The sequence below is a fragment of the Ovis aries genome, chromosome 24 (genome assembly GCF_016772045.2).
Source record: "Ovis aries strain OAR_USU_Benz2616 breed Rambouillet chromosome 24, ARS-UI_Ramb_v3.0, whole genome shotgun sequence".
In the NCBI taxonomy this organism is placed as follows: domain Eukaryota; kingdom Metazoa; phylum Chordata; class Mammalia; order Artiodactyla; family Bovidae; genus Ovis; species Ovis aries.
The window spans coordinates 198,658-214,460 of NC_056077.1; the positions used below are offsets into that span (position 1 = coordinate 198,658).

At 49.6% G+C, this 15,803-nt stretch overlaps 1 protein-coding gene across 1 annotated transcript; it reads right to left on the reverse strand.

The window, feature by feature from the left end:
* Window positions 1-5,364: 5,364 nt before the first annotated feature.
* On the reverse strand, window positions 5,365-10,499 carry LOC132658609 (uncharacterized). Its single transcript, XM_060406315.1, has 3 exons — window positions 10,470-10,499; window positions 9,770-9,993; window positions 5,365-8,003 (listed from the first exon to the last, which is right to left on the reverse strand). The coding sequence occupies exons 1-3, from the start codon at window positions 10,497-10,499 to the stop codon at window positions 7,292-7,294; spliced, it is 966 nt and encodes a 321-aa protein (XP_060262298.1). The 3' UTR covers window positions 5,365-7,291.
* Window positions 10,500-15,803: the final 5,304 nt, after the last annotated feature.

Below are 15,803 nucleotides of genomic sequence, written 5' to 3' on the forward strand. Positions count from 1 at the left end.
CTGCAGCACTCCAGGCTTTCCTGTCCTTCACTAGCTCCGGGAGTTTGCTCCAACTCATGTCCACTGAATCATCATGCCACAGAACCGTCTCATTGCTGCCGCATCCACCAGAGAGGTGGCTGGGGCTCGGGAAAGTGCCTGGGCCCGCCGCGTGGGTGTGTACCTGCCCTCACCACTCCCTGACTGCGTGACCGTCACTGCATCCTCCTCTGTAAATTGGGAGGGGGCAGCACCTGCCTGGTAAGGGGCACACACAGCATCAGTATAGAATCAATGCACCATCTATCTCTGCATTGTATTTATTAATACTAGGGATAGCATTTAATAACCTGCTCCTTTTGCTCTCTTGCCACTTAACTGCTCCAGACCACATCTGCTCCACTTACCCCTGCAAATCCCACACCCAGCACAAACAAGACTCAACACGTTTGTGGCTGAAGAGGCAGGAACATACTGTCCTCAAGGAGATGAAGCCAAGCGAGAGGAGGGCCTAATGATAACCTTGTGTGATGAGGGGACCCCAGGAGGACCTCCGTGGCTGTGGGGTGGGGTGGGGGGCATGAGAAGAACCCATGATGAGCTCCTGGGAAGGTGGCAGGAAGGAGGGCAGGGTGTTCATTGTGGGGTGTCCACAGATTGTATTTCACCCCTGACTGATGAGCACTTAGGCCGTTTCCAAACACGTGTCACTGTTAGGAGGAAACAATCATTGCCCAGCTCCTACTCAATCAAATTCATAGAATATGTTTCTAGCATTGGAGTACAATCATCTGCTGTATTCATTCCATGCTCCGTTCATCCACCCATCCAGCCACTCATCTCTTCATCCATCCACCCACTCTCTAATCCATCCCTCCATCCATCCACCCATCCACTCATTAACTCATCTGATCATCTCAGACCCACTGAGAAGACAGACAGCTCCTCTGCTCCGGCTCCCAGGAGGACCCCCAGCGTGAGTGACAGGAGCCTCGTAGGGACAATGGGGGAGACACAGAAGGGACATGCCTGCAGGCCCTCCTCCCTCTGAACAGTGAAGCACCCACCTGGTGCTAACGCCTCCTTGCCGGGGTGTTCAGGCCGGCCCTTTTCCTTCCTATGAAACCAGCGGCGGATGGAGGACTTGATGCCCTTCTTCTTCGGGGCTTTCTGCAGCGAGTCCTGCCTGCTGGTGCTGCTGCTGGGCTTGTTCTCGGGGCTGTCCTCAGAGCCTGTCCAGCTTTGGGGAGAGAAAACGACCTTTAACGGGCACCCTCGTGCAAACACACACCCCTACACAAGAGCTGCTGAGAGAAACGGGCATCCAGCAACACCCGTGCCTCAACCTCGCAGCAGACGGTGGAGTCTCCTTCACCAAACACGCTTCACATGAGCAGTGCAGGCTTCTGGACACAGACAACAGCCCCAGGAAGCTGAGGTTCTCTGCCTCGAGCTCTCCCCCAAGGAGGGCTTCACTCCAGGCCAGCTGGTGCAGAGGACACCCCGACCCTCCCTCAGGGTCGTTGCTTGGCAGGTGACAACGCTCCAGGAGAAGGCGAGCTCCCCTGCTCTGGGCGGTTGCCCCCGCCTCCTGCAGGGTGACTGGCCCTGGCCATGGCAGGAGAGCGATGGTCACCATGCAGGGCTGCTGGTCAGGTGACCACACGTGCCCTCGATCCCATGCTGCCTGGCTCAGGACGGGAGCTCAGGTGGTGGTCTAAATGAGGACAGTGTCAGTCACAGGAGGGGACAGAGTCTCCTGAGACGAGACCCCTGAGGAAAAGGGAGGGACCCTCAAGAGCAAACCCGAGAGGTATGGGGCTGTCACCATCAGGAACGTGCCCCAGGCCAGGCAGACCTCTATCAAGAGCAGGAAGAAAGCTCCCACAGGAGTCAATCTCTAGAGAAGGACATTTTCTAAAATCACTGAGGTCACTGAGCTCACTGAGCTCTTCTTCCCAGCACCTGATGTTCAACACTAAACACAGGCACTGAACCCAATGGTATTCCTTTAAAATCATCCTTGCAACTCTTTGAAGACAAGAGGTGCAGGGCTCCTGAAACTGACAACGCACACACAGGCCGCTTACTTGTGGGCGTCCCTGATGTCCTCTTGGTTGGCTGTGCGCAGCGACCCCGTGTGCAGGCGGTCCAGCCGAAGGGACCGCAGCGTTGCGGGGGTCGAGGTTTTAGATTTGATAGCAGTCTCATCATCTCCTATCTCTTCCCGTAAAGCTGGCAGCTGAGGGAGTGACGTAAGTGTAACATTGGCTAACAATAGAGTGTTTTGAAAACGGCAATCACACAGGCTTTACATTATAACCAGAATCTTCTCTGAAAATCTATTAGCTATGCTTTCCCACAATTACAAAAAGAAACCCTTGTTCTAGCTTAATGCCACCTTAAGGACTGTCTTGTTCAAGAGAAACGGGGCTATGGGGCAGCGAGAGCATTTGACTGAGTGCAGAGACCCTGGACGGGAGCCTCCCTGCAGCCAGGCTCTGCCCTCCCTGGAATCCAGCGACCAGATGGCCCTGCCGGGCAGGACAGCAGAGCGACGCTGGCCCCGTGAACCCTGCATGGCATGAACTGCCCTGATGAAAGGACTGTTATCGCCAGATGCTGCTCAGAACCACCACAGCGAGAGTACGAAACCTCTCAGCAAAGCCGTCCAGACATTTCTGTTTGAAGGAGGAAAAGATACAGCTTGTGCCACCACCCAAGATCATTTGGAGAGATGATGCAGGTTACTGGAACCCATGACAACAAGAGAAACACAGAAAAGGTACCTAAACCCTCCACGCGAACACCATGCGCCTGGATCACATTTCTCGGTAACAGACAGACTGGGGGCCACACACTGAAGTACTTACACGCAGTTCGAGGGTCATGCGCTCAGAGCGGTTTCCATAAAGAACCCCCAGGTCTTCACTACGAGATGATCCTGTATCACCCTAGAGGGTCGGAGGTTCAAAAGGGAGGAGATATATGGGTACCTATGGCTGATTCATGTTGGCGTTTGACAGAAAAGAAAATTCTGTAAAGCAATTATCTTTCAATTAACAAATAAACTAATAAAAACACAAAAAGAAGGTGATCTCTCCTGGCTCCCAGCTTTTCTGCTGGTCCTGGGTGTGAGGACAGGAAGGACAGTGTAGGGAACAGATTAACCCCTCAGGGTCCAGACAGGTCTCACTGATACATCTGGGTGTGTGGTTAAGCTAGGGGAGGTTATAGGAGACGTGCATGGCATGTATTTTTATAAACAATGGGTGCCTTGTTTTAACCAACTAACCTGTGCCTTTTCAGTGGGATTCTGTAAAGAATGCTGGTCCCATGCAGCCTCACAGGAGCTTGGTGACAACAAAGTGACTTACTGCAAAACACAGCTGAACTCGTTTAACAGCAGCTGGATAAACTGGGCACCCTCCCCTGCGCTCTAAGAACCCTCCGAAACCAGAAGGCTACAGAGCCTAGAAATTATCCACATGGAATTGAACAGGGATCAATCTCAAATTCAAGTTAAAATAAGCATTTCTAAAAATCAGAAAACAACGAACAGAGCAGGGAAGTGACGTACCTGGGCTGACTATGGACTCAGTGGAGACAAACACCTGCCTCAAGGTGAGGGACCACGCCAGCCCCTTACCCCGGGCCTCCTCCTGAGCAAGGCCTCTGGGTCCGCAGCCTGGCCGCCCTCCCCCAAGATGGGAGCTGCCCCACTGGTGCCCACGGGGCCAGGATGGGCAGCACTGTGTCCACTTAACAGGAGGGCAAAGCAGGCCACAGAGTGGGCAAGCAGCACACCCAGGTTACCAACCCCAAGTGGACGGCGCTGCTCTGCTGTGCCCAGAAGAAGGGCTCCCGGGCACTGAGTGGGCTGAACTGGAGCGCGGCCACCCCAGTCCTGCAGGAAGGCCCAGGAGTGCTCGGTCAGCGGGCTGGGAGAAGGAGAGGGACAAGGAAGGCCAGCCCGTGGGGCAGTGGACTCCAACAACAGGGGCTCATCCAAGGGACCCGAGGGGAGAGGCAGCAAGCTCCCTCCTGAGGCTCCCTCCATCAGGGATGCCGTGATAGACACAAGAGCCTCTGGAGGAAAGCGGGCTGGATGGCACCACAGTTAAGTGTCCAGGCTCTGATCAGACCAGTCCGCACCGGGCGGCTGGGTATGAGAGCCTGGGCAGGGTGCCCGGCCTCGCTAAGCCTCAGTGTCCATGTCTCCTGAACGGGGAGAGCAGCAGCCTGGCCCTCACCTGGGGAAGAGATGACAGACGCGGAAAGCACGTGCCTGGCACACAGAGTCTCCTGCACACTGCTACCCACCATCATTAAATTGGCTTCCCGCAAATCTAACATCTATGGCTCTCATTCAGTCATTCCTTGTAAGAAAACACTAAGCAGAAATTCCATGGTGGTCCAGAGGTTAAGACTTGGCACGTTCACTGCCGGGACACTGGTCTGATCCCTGGCTGGGGAACTAAGATCCCATAAGCTGTGCAGCATGGCCAAAAAAATAAGTAAAGACAATTTTAAAAATAATAAATAATACTATGTCTATTATAAACCACCATGAGATGATCAGAAGGCAAACAAGTGGGAGAAAGGCAAACTGTTACAATTGTCCCAACGAATGACCTATTTCCAACAGAACCATCAGCACAGTTTAAGTGGTGGGTGAGTTTCATTACTTCCATTAAAACGTCAGTTATTCACCAGGACATAACCACACGGTGTTCATTCACGTTAAACCAAAAGGACTCTTTAATACTTCACAGAGAAAGAAAGGCCTGCTAAATTAATAAATAGTTTACCTTTCGACACCGCTTCCTTAAATCATGAGGCTGATAGATGCATGCAAAGAAATGAAGAGAGATTCACTGCAACTTTGAAGCTAAAATTTCAAGCATCCGAATAGGCAAATACAGGAAAGCAAAAATGAGGGCAAACGTGTAAGTGACATGAAGATTCAGAGAACACGTGACTGGAAGCAGATCATTTTTTTGACCACAGAAGTTAAATAAGCTATTCCAGATTTACTAGAGAAACACTAGAAATTATTACTCAGGAAGATACAATTCTATTACATCATCATGATTTACTAAAGCACAGGATTCCGTACAACAAAGGCCCTTAACACTTGTCTATTCTCAGGCAAACTTCTGTATAACTTATTTTCCCTTAATAAAAAACATCTTATACTTTAAATTAGTAAATTTGCTGATGAGGAAGTTACCATAATACCTATTTTAACATTGAACAAATCTAACCACCTCTTGGACATTAATGTAAAATCCTGACATAGAATTTGATTTAAAACTTCTCAAAATAAATTCATTAAAACAGGCTTCCTGTGAAAATAAGAATGAAAGCTACCATAATAGCAGGTGCCGTCTTTACATTTTATTAACCGTAAAAGACACGTTTCTAGAGTCTAATAGAGACATTAACTGTGCAAAAGCTGATGAGATTTACACTCTTAAATACAAGCACCAACACAGAAAGGAGACTGTGTGAGCTCAGTTCAGATCAGTCACTGTGTTGTGTCCAACTCTTTGCAACCCCATGAATCGCAGCACGCCAGGCCTCCCCATCCATCACCAACTCCTGGAGTTCACCCAAACGCATATCCATTGAGTCGGTGATGCCATCCAGCCATCTCATCCTCTGTTGTCCTCTTCTCCTCCTGCCCCTAATCCCTCCCAGCATCAGAGTCTTTTCCACTGAGTCAACTCTTCACATGAGGTGGCCAAAGTATTGGAGTTTCAGCTTTAGCATCAGTCCTTCCAATGAACACCCAGGACTGGTCTCCTTTAGGATGGACTGGTTGCATCTCCTTGCAGTCCAAGGGACTTTCAAGAGTCTTCTCCAACACCACAGCTCAAAAGCATCAATTCTTCGGCGCTCACCTTTCTTCACAGTCCAAATTTCATGTCCATACATGACCACTGGAAAAACCATAGCCTTGACTAGATGGACCTTTGTTGGCAAAGGAATCTCTCTGCTTCTCAATATGCTATCTAGTCTGGTCATAATTTTCCTTCCAAGGAATAAGTGTCTTAATTTTATGGCTGCAGTCACCATCTGCAGTGATTTTGGAGCCGACCCCAAATAAACTCTGACACTGTTTCCATTGTTTCCCCATCTATTTCGCATGAAGTGATGGGACCAGATGCCATGATCCTCGTTTTCTGAACAGTGAACTGTAAGCCAACTTTTTCACTCTCCTCTTTCACTTTCATCAAGAGGCTTTTTGTTCCTCTTCACTTCTGCCAGAAGGGTGGTGTCATCTGCATATCTAAAAGTCCATTAATTCTACACTTAAGAGGATCATTTCTTTATGTAAGCACAATCTCATTTATGAATTATACATGATATGCCCTTTAGGATCCATCTACATTATGCTTGTAACTGCATGCTGCTGCTGCTGCTAAGTTGCTTCAGTCGTATCTGACTCTGTGCGACCCCATGGACTGCAGCCTACCATGCTCCTCTGTCCATGGGAGTTTCAAGCAAGAATACTGGAGTGTGTTGCCAATGCCTTCTCCTGGAACTGCATAGTGATTCACCAATTCAACTTACTGCTATGGGGAAAAACACCGTTTAATGAGACATGAAGACAAAGCACAGACCCAACAAGGGCACACACGCTGTGGACCACAGCATGGCCATGACCAGAGCAAGTGGGGTACGGGGGAGGGGAGATGGATGGGAAACTACAGCCTCGGGGGCGGGGGAGGGGTCTGGATTGATGACAACCAAGCAGACAAGAGGATGAGACAGGAAATCTAAACCAATGATGAAAGCAGACACACCGCCAGAGAACTCCAACAGCGAGGAAAACATACAGAACTGTTCTGTAACAAATATTCGGAAAGAAATCAAGCATGAAACCACAGAGAAATCCTCAAAGAATTTTAAATAGCAATTAATTAGCCAATGATGCAAATTATAAAAACAGTGTGTCAAAAGACCACAAAATGGACTAGTTCCCACTTCACAGGCTGCTCAAATGATTCACAGTTAATTTAATGATAACCTGACTAACAATGTAGCTAACATGAAATGGGTGGTCACAGAAAAAAGTGATAATACAAGTCCAGTTACAAAGCAGCGTGTTGTACACGTGATTTCATGGGATAACAATGCACTCACAAAACCCAAGCTAAACACGCAAGAAAGCTGGAACATGTGCTTTGGACCACACACTCTGTCACCAACAGCCCTAGGTCGTCATCCCATTTTTAGACTCAGAAAAGTGAGGCAGCCCAAACTCTTCCCTGGGGCCCTGGGGCACCAGGCTCTTAACCTGGTTTCACACGCAGAGCTGGCCTGAGCCCGCGGCCGGGTCCATCTGCAAGCAGACCATGGAGATTCTTGGTTTTGTTCCCACTGCATGCCCTGCACGCTGCAGCCAGGCAGCCCCAATGGAACATGTGCTGCACGGCTTCCCACGCCATGAGGGCTGCCTATGGTTACTTTCACGAAGCTGTCTGCTCCCTGAGAACAGAAACTTCCCTGCAGCTGCTGTGCCCGGCACAGGCCAGGCCCAACAACACAGAGGCAGGCTCTGGCTGAGTTCATGATGATGGGCTAAGCCTGTGGTCCAAATATCAAGACTAATTCGTTGCTGTGCCATTGTGGAATGATTAAAGACTAGGCAGTTTAAAAAAGTGTAGACCTCTGAGTGCAGCAAATGTACCCGATTTTCTTCTAAGTAAAAAGAGAAAAACCAAAAAACAAACAAAATAAAGAAAACCCATGTCCTGGGGGAAGGATGGGCACGGAGGAGGCAGACACATACCACAGTCATGATGCCCAGCTGGTCTCCCTCCTGCGCCGGGCAGTGCCGCCTCCTTCTGGGCTTGGGCAGGGGCGGGCAGGAGCCGGCAGCTGAGGATCCAGCAAGCAGGTTGAGGGAGCTAACGGAATTACAACGATGGAGGCTGCCTAAGCGCCCCCTGCCCTCCCTGCTCTCAGTGTCCTCGGCCCGCTGCTCCATGTTCTCCTTCTCTTCTTCCACCAAGCTAAAATAGAATAAACCCCGTCACCTGCCCTTGTCAGCAGAGAAACGTGTCTGGACAACAAATTGGGCTGGCATTCTGTGTCATGATTTGCAAATTCCACAAACAGTTGCTCAACTAACATCTCAGACAAAAGGTTCGACTTTTCCTCTTTTGAATATTCTCAAACTTGGAATAACTTAGCATTGAGTCTTACAAACTGGCCCCTGATCATTCACTCTTCATTTCATGTCTTTCCTCTAACATTCTGAAGGGGCCCTGGTGGCGATGCTTTTCCTGTGAGGAGATACCTGATGTTGACAACCTTTACCTCCCTGCTCTCAGGGCAGAGATACACGTCAGTGCCGCAAGTCTTTTCCACTGGGAATTGGGAACTCGGTACAATCAAAATAGCAATTCACGAACAAGCTGGAGTTTCTAAACACAAGTCTCCAGACCAGATGAAGTGCTGAGTTGATCTTTCTTTTTATTTTTAATGTAAGTTTGAATATGTACACACGCATCACTTGAGGAAGTTCTGCACCAGCTTTGTGTGAGTTTCTGGATTCAGGTCAATGTGCTGCATTAACCTAGAATTCACGGTTTCTGCTCTTCTCCCCTAATGTGTTGTGGATGATTTTATATAGCAGTTTAAATACAAGATGATGCAAATAAAATGATTTTCAAATTAAAGTACAAGATTCTTACAGAAAGTAAACTCCCCAGCTTTACTTCTATTTATATATCTTGAAAGCTTTTTCCCTGTTGATAACAAGTTGATGGACAGAATTTACCATTTACATCAAGTCAACTTGTCACATAAGGAAAAATCACTTTTACATGACAACTTGCTGTAAAAATAAAAATATTAATACATAACCGTTCCACATTTCCTGAGGGGACATGGAAAGACCATGCTTCTGATCTCGTCTGTGCTCAAACACGGCCCAAAAAACCATCTGTCTCGCCGTCAAATGGGCAGGCGGCACCACCTGCGTTTGCTGGTTGTCCCATTCGCCCCCTGCCTTTCTCCCGGCCCCCCGCACTCGGTGGACAGGAATGGGCACCTCGGCCTGGGCTGACGTGATGAGAACAGTCTGAGCAGCAGCCTCTGCCTGGTCCTGTGCAGGGTCACCGGCCTGTGGCCACTCTGAACATGGACTCGTGACACGGGCATAGCTGTGTGGGTGTGGCACCAGGCAGGCCTCGGGGCCCCCAGCCATCCGGCTGCACCCAGACGCAAGGGCCCCTGCTCACCACGAGGCCGGCCTTTGGATTCTATCCCGTTTTGTAAATTGTTATCATTGCCAAGATGGTGTCTAAAGAAAACATCTTACATATACTGATGAGATGAGAAAAACTCAAACACATGTCCTTGGACCACTGTCTTACAACAAGCCAATCTTCACAGTGTTTATTAAGTGAAAAATGAAAATGCACATCTGAGTCAGAATTTGCCAACCCCAAAACCTGAGCTTTTCTCTTCCAGGTGGCCTTTCACCAGAAATTGGTGGGCTCTGAGGACACAGGAGGGTGCTCGGGCCACAGCGGACACCGCCTCGGCACCTCACCCACCTTGGGGCTCAGAGCTGAGGGGGGACACCCCACAATGCCTTGGACAGAACCCCCCGGCTGACCAAGCTCTATAATCAAGGGCAATCTCAAAACTGAAAATTCTTGAAGCAGACCTGAGGTCAGGTTTCTTACTATGGAACACTCACACTTCCCTAGGAGAAGGCAGCTCCTGAGAGAAATCGAGTTTCTGGGGAGCTGAGTTTGGGATCACCCACCTGATCTCTTCGTTGACGGCGTCCAGCTGCTCCTGCAGCCTCATACTCTGAGTCTTGGCATCGGCCTGCCCGCTGGGCAATAGCTGACTGGCCGGGCTGAAGAGGGTGACCCTGTCGCCCTCGCCGTCAGACACGGCCTCATCACTCTGGAACACCTGGGCTCCGTCCCCCAGCACGCTGGCTTGCTGCACACGCTCCCATTCCTGCTCCTTCGCGGTCTGCACCTGGGCATGAGAGGACCACGTCTCGTCAGCGACATTCAGGGCAGCTCAAGTCTATCAGGAATTGAACCCAATTTTACTTGGAAGCTCTGACTCTGGAGAAATGTGGATAAACCAAAAAATGGAATCAGACTAAACAAATAAGTAAAGACAGCAAAACCCCACCTGGAAAAACTCAACTCGAAACTGAAAACACAACATAGAAAGAAAATACATGGGGATGCTATCCATCCCAAATACCACCAGGTGATTAGAGTCAGAATTTGTCTTCTCCAGGACAAAGGGGTACCTAGACATCCTGCAGCTCTGAGCCACAAGGCTAGTTGACTAGTCATTAAAATAACCCAGGTGGGTGGGTCCTCAAGCAGAAAGAGAAACAAGACCTGATGCCCACCACTACAGCCTTCATTCTTTTTTAAATGAAAGGATTCAAAGGACAAACCCTTAACTGAAATTACAGGATGACTGATCAAGCTTACCTCTTTATGTGTGGCACCTAATTCGAGCATATGCGTAATCGCGCTCTCAACTCAAATCAAAGGGGCCGAGTCACTGTGTGTTGCTGTGTGCATATGCGTTAGTACACTCTTAGTGTACACTCACCCTCATACGTGGATACTGTGATAGAATACCGTTAACGTCTCTCACTGATCTTAAAGTCAAGAAAATCTTGTTAACAGCTTTAAATTCTAAGCTTGAGAGAACAAAATGTTATCCTAAATTAATTCTATTACCCAGTTTTTCACTGCAAGTTGATATACAGAATATAATACATCTTGAGACATTCATGCCAACTAATACTTTTTAACTGGGGTCTTCCCAGATGGCTCAGTGGTAAAGAATCCGCCTGCCAATGCAAGAGGGCAGGATCGATCCCTGGGTCGGGAAGATTCCATGGAGTGGAAAATGGCCACCCACTCCAGGATTCATGCCTGGGAAGCCCCATGAACAGAGGAGCGTGGTGGGCTACAGTCCACAGGGTTGCAAAGATTCAGACATGACTGAGCATGTACACAGGCAACGCTTTTTAACCATATAAAACTCTGACTTCTTACAGAAAAAAATGTATATACAAGAATTCAAGAAGCTCAAAAGTCAACTAGTTACATAAATAAGTGCATCACCCTCCGAACAAGGCAGCAAGTGTACAAATCCAGGACGGCCGGGGGGCTGGTACCTTCTCATCCAGGGCCTTGTGGTGCTCAAAGAGCAATCTCAGCGCCCTGAGCACCTCCACCTCGCTGGTCATGGTGGCTGGGGACTCTGCCTGCTGCTTGCCCGCCGTCAACTGGAAGGATGGCTGGTACCGGGAAACCAGGAACTCCAGGTGGTCCAGCAGCAGCTGCAGGGCAGGGACAAAGGAGCACCTTTAACCTCCTGCTCGAATTCAGGCCTGATAACTCCTCTCAGCCTCACGCTATAGCCAGAAACATGCTAAGGCACATCGGAATCCCGCCAGTTTGGTCAAAATTTAGAGTGGACTTCCCCAGGGGCCCAGCAGTTAAGACTCCACACGTCTGCAGGGGTCACAGGTTTCAATCCCTGGTTGGGGAACTAAGATCCCACACAAAGTGTAGTGTGGACAAAAATCTAAGTTAAGAGCACTCCCCCCTCAAATGTACTAAAATTACATTAAGTCTCATCATAAATTTGAAACAAGGTATGAGAACCCCAAACTGATCCACCCAGGTCTGCTCAATGGGAAGATGTGAAAAATGACTTGAAAATCAGACAGAGGTTAAGGACAGCAACACAGAGGCTAGCGGTGACCTACGCGGGGCAAATGTCAACACGTGAGGATCCCCATTCTGACCCTGGTGTTGTTGATTTCGGCCTTGAGCACTGATATTTCTTCTTCTCGTCTCCGAAGATGCTCCCTAAATAGTTGTATATTCTTCTCCTAAAAAAAAACAAAGAAATGAGAAACTAAATGCAAACATAATTTAAAAAGACAGTGAGACTGTCAAGACTGGCCCTGCCAAGTCTCTCCAGGCTCCACATAAAGGCTCTCCTAGCCCCTCCAGAGAAGAGGGCGTCCACTGACCCCAAGACCACACAGACCACTATAATTCAGACTGGCCTTCAGCCTCCCCCTCGACCTGGCAGGCACACGGTAGGGGAGAACCAGGAATCCAAGCCTGCCTTCTCAAGGCCCAGGACATCTGAGAAGCTTTCCAAAAGATAAACCTAACAACAAAGTGGATAAAGAGATTCTTAAAGGACACACAGACCAGTGACCTAGAGCCACTGGGGAGAAGGAAGAAAAAAGGGAAGCCACCAGGCTTTGGAGTGTTCCTCTGGGAAAAAGGCAGATGGCACCCCAAGGTCATCTGTTAGCCTGACTCCACGGAAGCCACCCAGTCATTCAATCCACTGGTTAAAATGTAAAATTGATGTTATATGTATTTTGCCACAATTTGCGTGCACGCGGGGCCGTCCACATGGTGAACTTGCTCAAGCTGACCACACGTTCTATTTTTCTTTGCAGAAATTAAAAAATCCTGGGCTACGTATCCCCTACTACACACTGAGTGTGCAGCACCAGGAACAGTGCCCAGCACTCGTGAGAGGCATGTAGCAGACATGTGTAGCTATGAGGGTGTATGTCAGACACGGAAGCAGCAGGTACCCGTGATTAAAATACTGGACACACTGCTCTGTGCTTTGGAGGATGGGAGACCTTAATGCGCTTAGCCTTTCTAATTCAAGGACTGACTCTCTAGCTCGATCCTCACGCCCCAGAGACTACTCCAGCCAGTATATGCTTTCTTTGGAAGAAGGGAATCGTTAAGGGGCTTAGCATTTCTGCGTCAAGGACTGACTCAGTAGCTCAGTCCACGTGCCCCAGTGATTCCTCCAGCCAGTGTTTCCCTTCTTGTGGGGCCCCCACCCACCCTCCACGCAGCACCTGCACAGCGTCTTACACGGTAAACTGCTGGGGTCAATGCTGCGCACTAAGGCCAAAACGCCCAGGCTGACAGGGCCCACAGCCATGCTAATGAAATGAAACACAACCCCGACGCTTTGCCGGGTGAGGGCCAGTCCGACGGGCCCAGCTGTGGGCTGCTCTCACCTCAGGCCCCTCTCCTTCCAGGACTTGGGCGGAGGCCAAGTTCTTCCTTGTCTTGGCCTGTGCCTTGGGGTTGCAGCACTGGAATAACGCCCACAGGTGGGCCCTTCGGCGACCCATCCTCACGGATGGGAGCAGCCCCCCACTCGGGGGCAACCGTTGTTTCACGGTAGGATACCTCGACTCCCGAGCTAGTACCACCGATCTCTCACTACGACCACCACTATTCACACTACGACCACCGCTCTCACACAACCGCTCTCACACACCACTCTCACACACACCGCTCTCACACTAGGACCACTGCTCTCACACTATGACCACCCGCACCGCTGTCTCAAGGAGAAATGGCACCAAGGCTCTGCCTCCAGCACGTCTCCCAGGAGCCCGGAACCGGAACCCGCTCAGTCACAAGGGGCTCCGTGGTAACAGGGGGGCTGGGCTCAGGCCCACCATCAAGGGTGCAGAGAGGGGGGATGGGCTGCCAGAAAGACGACAGGGGAGTGTGGAGTGTGGGAGAAGGAAGGCCATGCCCACGGCTCAGGCCCCCTGTAAAACATGACCCTGCAAGGTACTGGGTCACAGTCGAACCGACCAGTATAAACTGCTTCAGAAACCACCACCCCTAGGAATGAGCACGTCTTCTAAGTGGGCTTCTGCCCGCTCTAACCCCTCAAACAACCCTCCAGGGAGGCTACTGAAAGGCACCCCTGAACTCAAGGGTGTCCCCAGATCCCACCCGGCTGAGGAGGACTCACCACGCTAGCTGCCCCTCACTCTCACCCTGAGCTCGGTCCTCCCTGTCAGACTCCCTCACTCAAGGTCAGCAAGGGCTTGACCAACCTCACTCCAGGCCCTTAAAATGAACGCACAGAGGGTACAGGGGTTCATTCAACCTGCCGTGAACTCACCCTCTAAACTTCCATCCTGGGCTGCCAGACAACTCTGACCCATGGGCGTAGCACGGTGGAGGTTCAAGGGTGTCCCTGCCTTGAGCCGAGACAGCCAGTGCCTCTTAGACACCACCAGGTGCTGCCCCACCCTCCGCCCCCGAGTCTCCCACCCCTCTCCTGGCCCCACTCCCACCCTCACGGCTCTCCACTCATCAGGGCACAGGCCCCACCGCTCCTGGCTCAGCCCGGACCTCCTCTGTCACTTGAGGACCTCAAATCCCCAGGGTGCTTGGGGTCCTATATCCACTCATCTCAGTGATTACACACTCTGGGAGAGACAGAGTGCAGTTTGGGGTCCCACCCGCAGTTCACCCTGAACACGTTCTGTTTTTGGCTTTATCTAGTGGAGTTCTCTGAGATGTGTTTTTTAAACCTCAACTGTTGCTTTCAAAAAGACCATAAAGTCACTGTGTTCAACTTTAAGAATAAAATCTTCAGTTTTAACCTTAAAGTGAAACTGGAGGGAAGACTAAAAGCAGTCATTCTTTCAAACTGAAAAAGAAAACCCACATGTGACCATGTCCCAGAACACAGGTCACATCACCCCTCCCTCCTCAGCCTTCTCCTCCACCACCAGCAGCCTGGCATCGCAAGGCCTGCCCTGGGCTGGCAGGGGCAAGGGAAGAGGGCAGACCGGCTCCTCTGTCTCCAGGCCACGTGGGCCGCTTGCTCCACCTCCTTCCCAAGTTCATGTGGCACTGAACCAGCCCGGGCAAGCTGGGGGTTCTGATCAGAAACACAACCGTGGGTACCATGCAAGGCCCCTGGTTCTTGTTTTCCCGGTATCAAATAACCTTGATCAATACAATTACTGGGCCTGTTACATGTGGCTTCAGATGACAGAAGGCCCCCAGGGTGTCCCCACTGCCAGTGACAGAAGCAAACAGCTTGTAGGTCAGCCTACCAAGAGCTAGAAAAGCGAAATACAGTTTAAAAAAGGTCCTTAGGCAGCCACAATCCAAGATTTCAAACAAAAGGGAAGCCCAGTGAGGGAGCTAGAGACTGAGAGGGCCGCTCCTTCCCTCCGGGCATCTGAACAAAGCCCACTCTGCGAAGAAAAGGCAGGGAAAAAGTCAAGCAGAGGGGGCTGGCTAACACAGCTCTGGAAGGTTCCTTGGGCTCGGGAGACAAAAATTCGAGTGCAGGCCTGATGAGTCAATTCGGATGTCAGAAAACGTACCCAACACTCCTCTCAAACCAGCTGAGCACTGAGGATTAGTCCTAAGATAATATATATTTAGAGTCCTAGAAACCTTACATGAAGAAGCACATGATGTAATTCAATCACCTCTTTCTCTCTCATTAGAGGCAAAATTTGATTACTTAGCTTTAGGCCTGAAAACTCATATTAAGAGTTCTTAGGAAGCATCTATCAAGAAATGTAATAAAATATCAATTATTCATTTTTTTCTGGTCTCTCAAATATAGGTTGGTGTTTTAAAAGCCAGTAGCAAATATTTATAATATTATAATATTATGTTATATATAATATAAATAATAATGATATAATAATTAAAATGTAATTTTGTGTAGAATTATTGATACCACAAAAAAAAAAGGAAATGGCATTTTCATTCATCAAGGATTTACAGAATTGACTATGTGCTAATCACACACTCCTTGTTTCCAGTGACACTGGAACTTTTCTTAAAAATGTCTTTTCTTCTCAATCTACACATTCCATCCTCAATGCCATCATCTGCTAACATATAGAACATGCTTCAAAAAAATTCGAAAAAGACTTTCTTGCATTTAAAGACTTCACTGTCTACCAGGGGAAAGAGACAAGT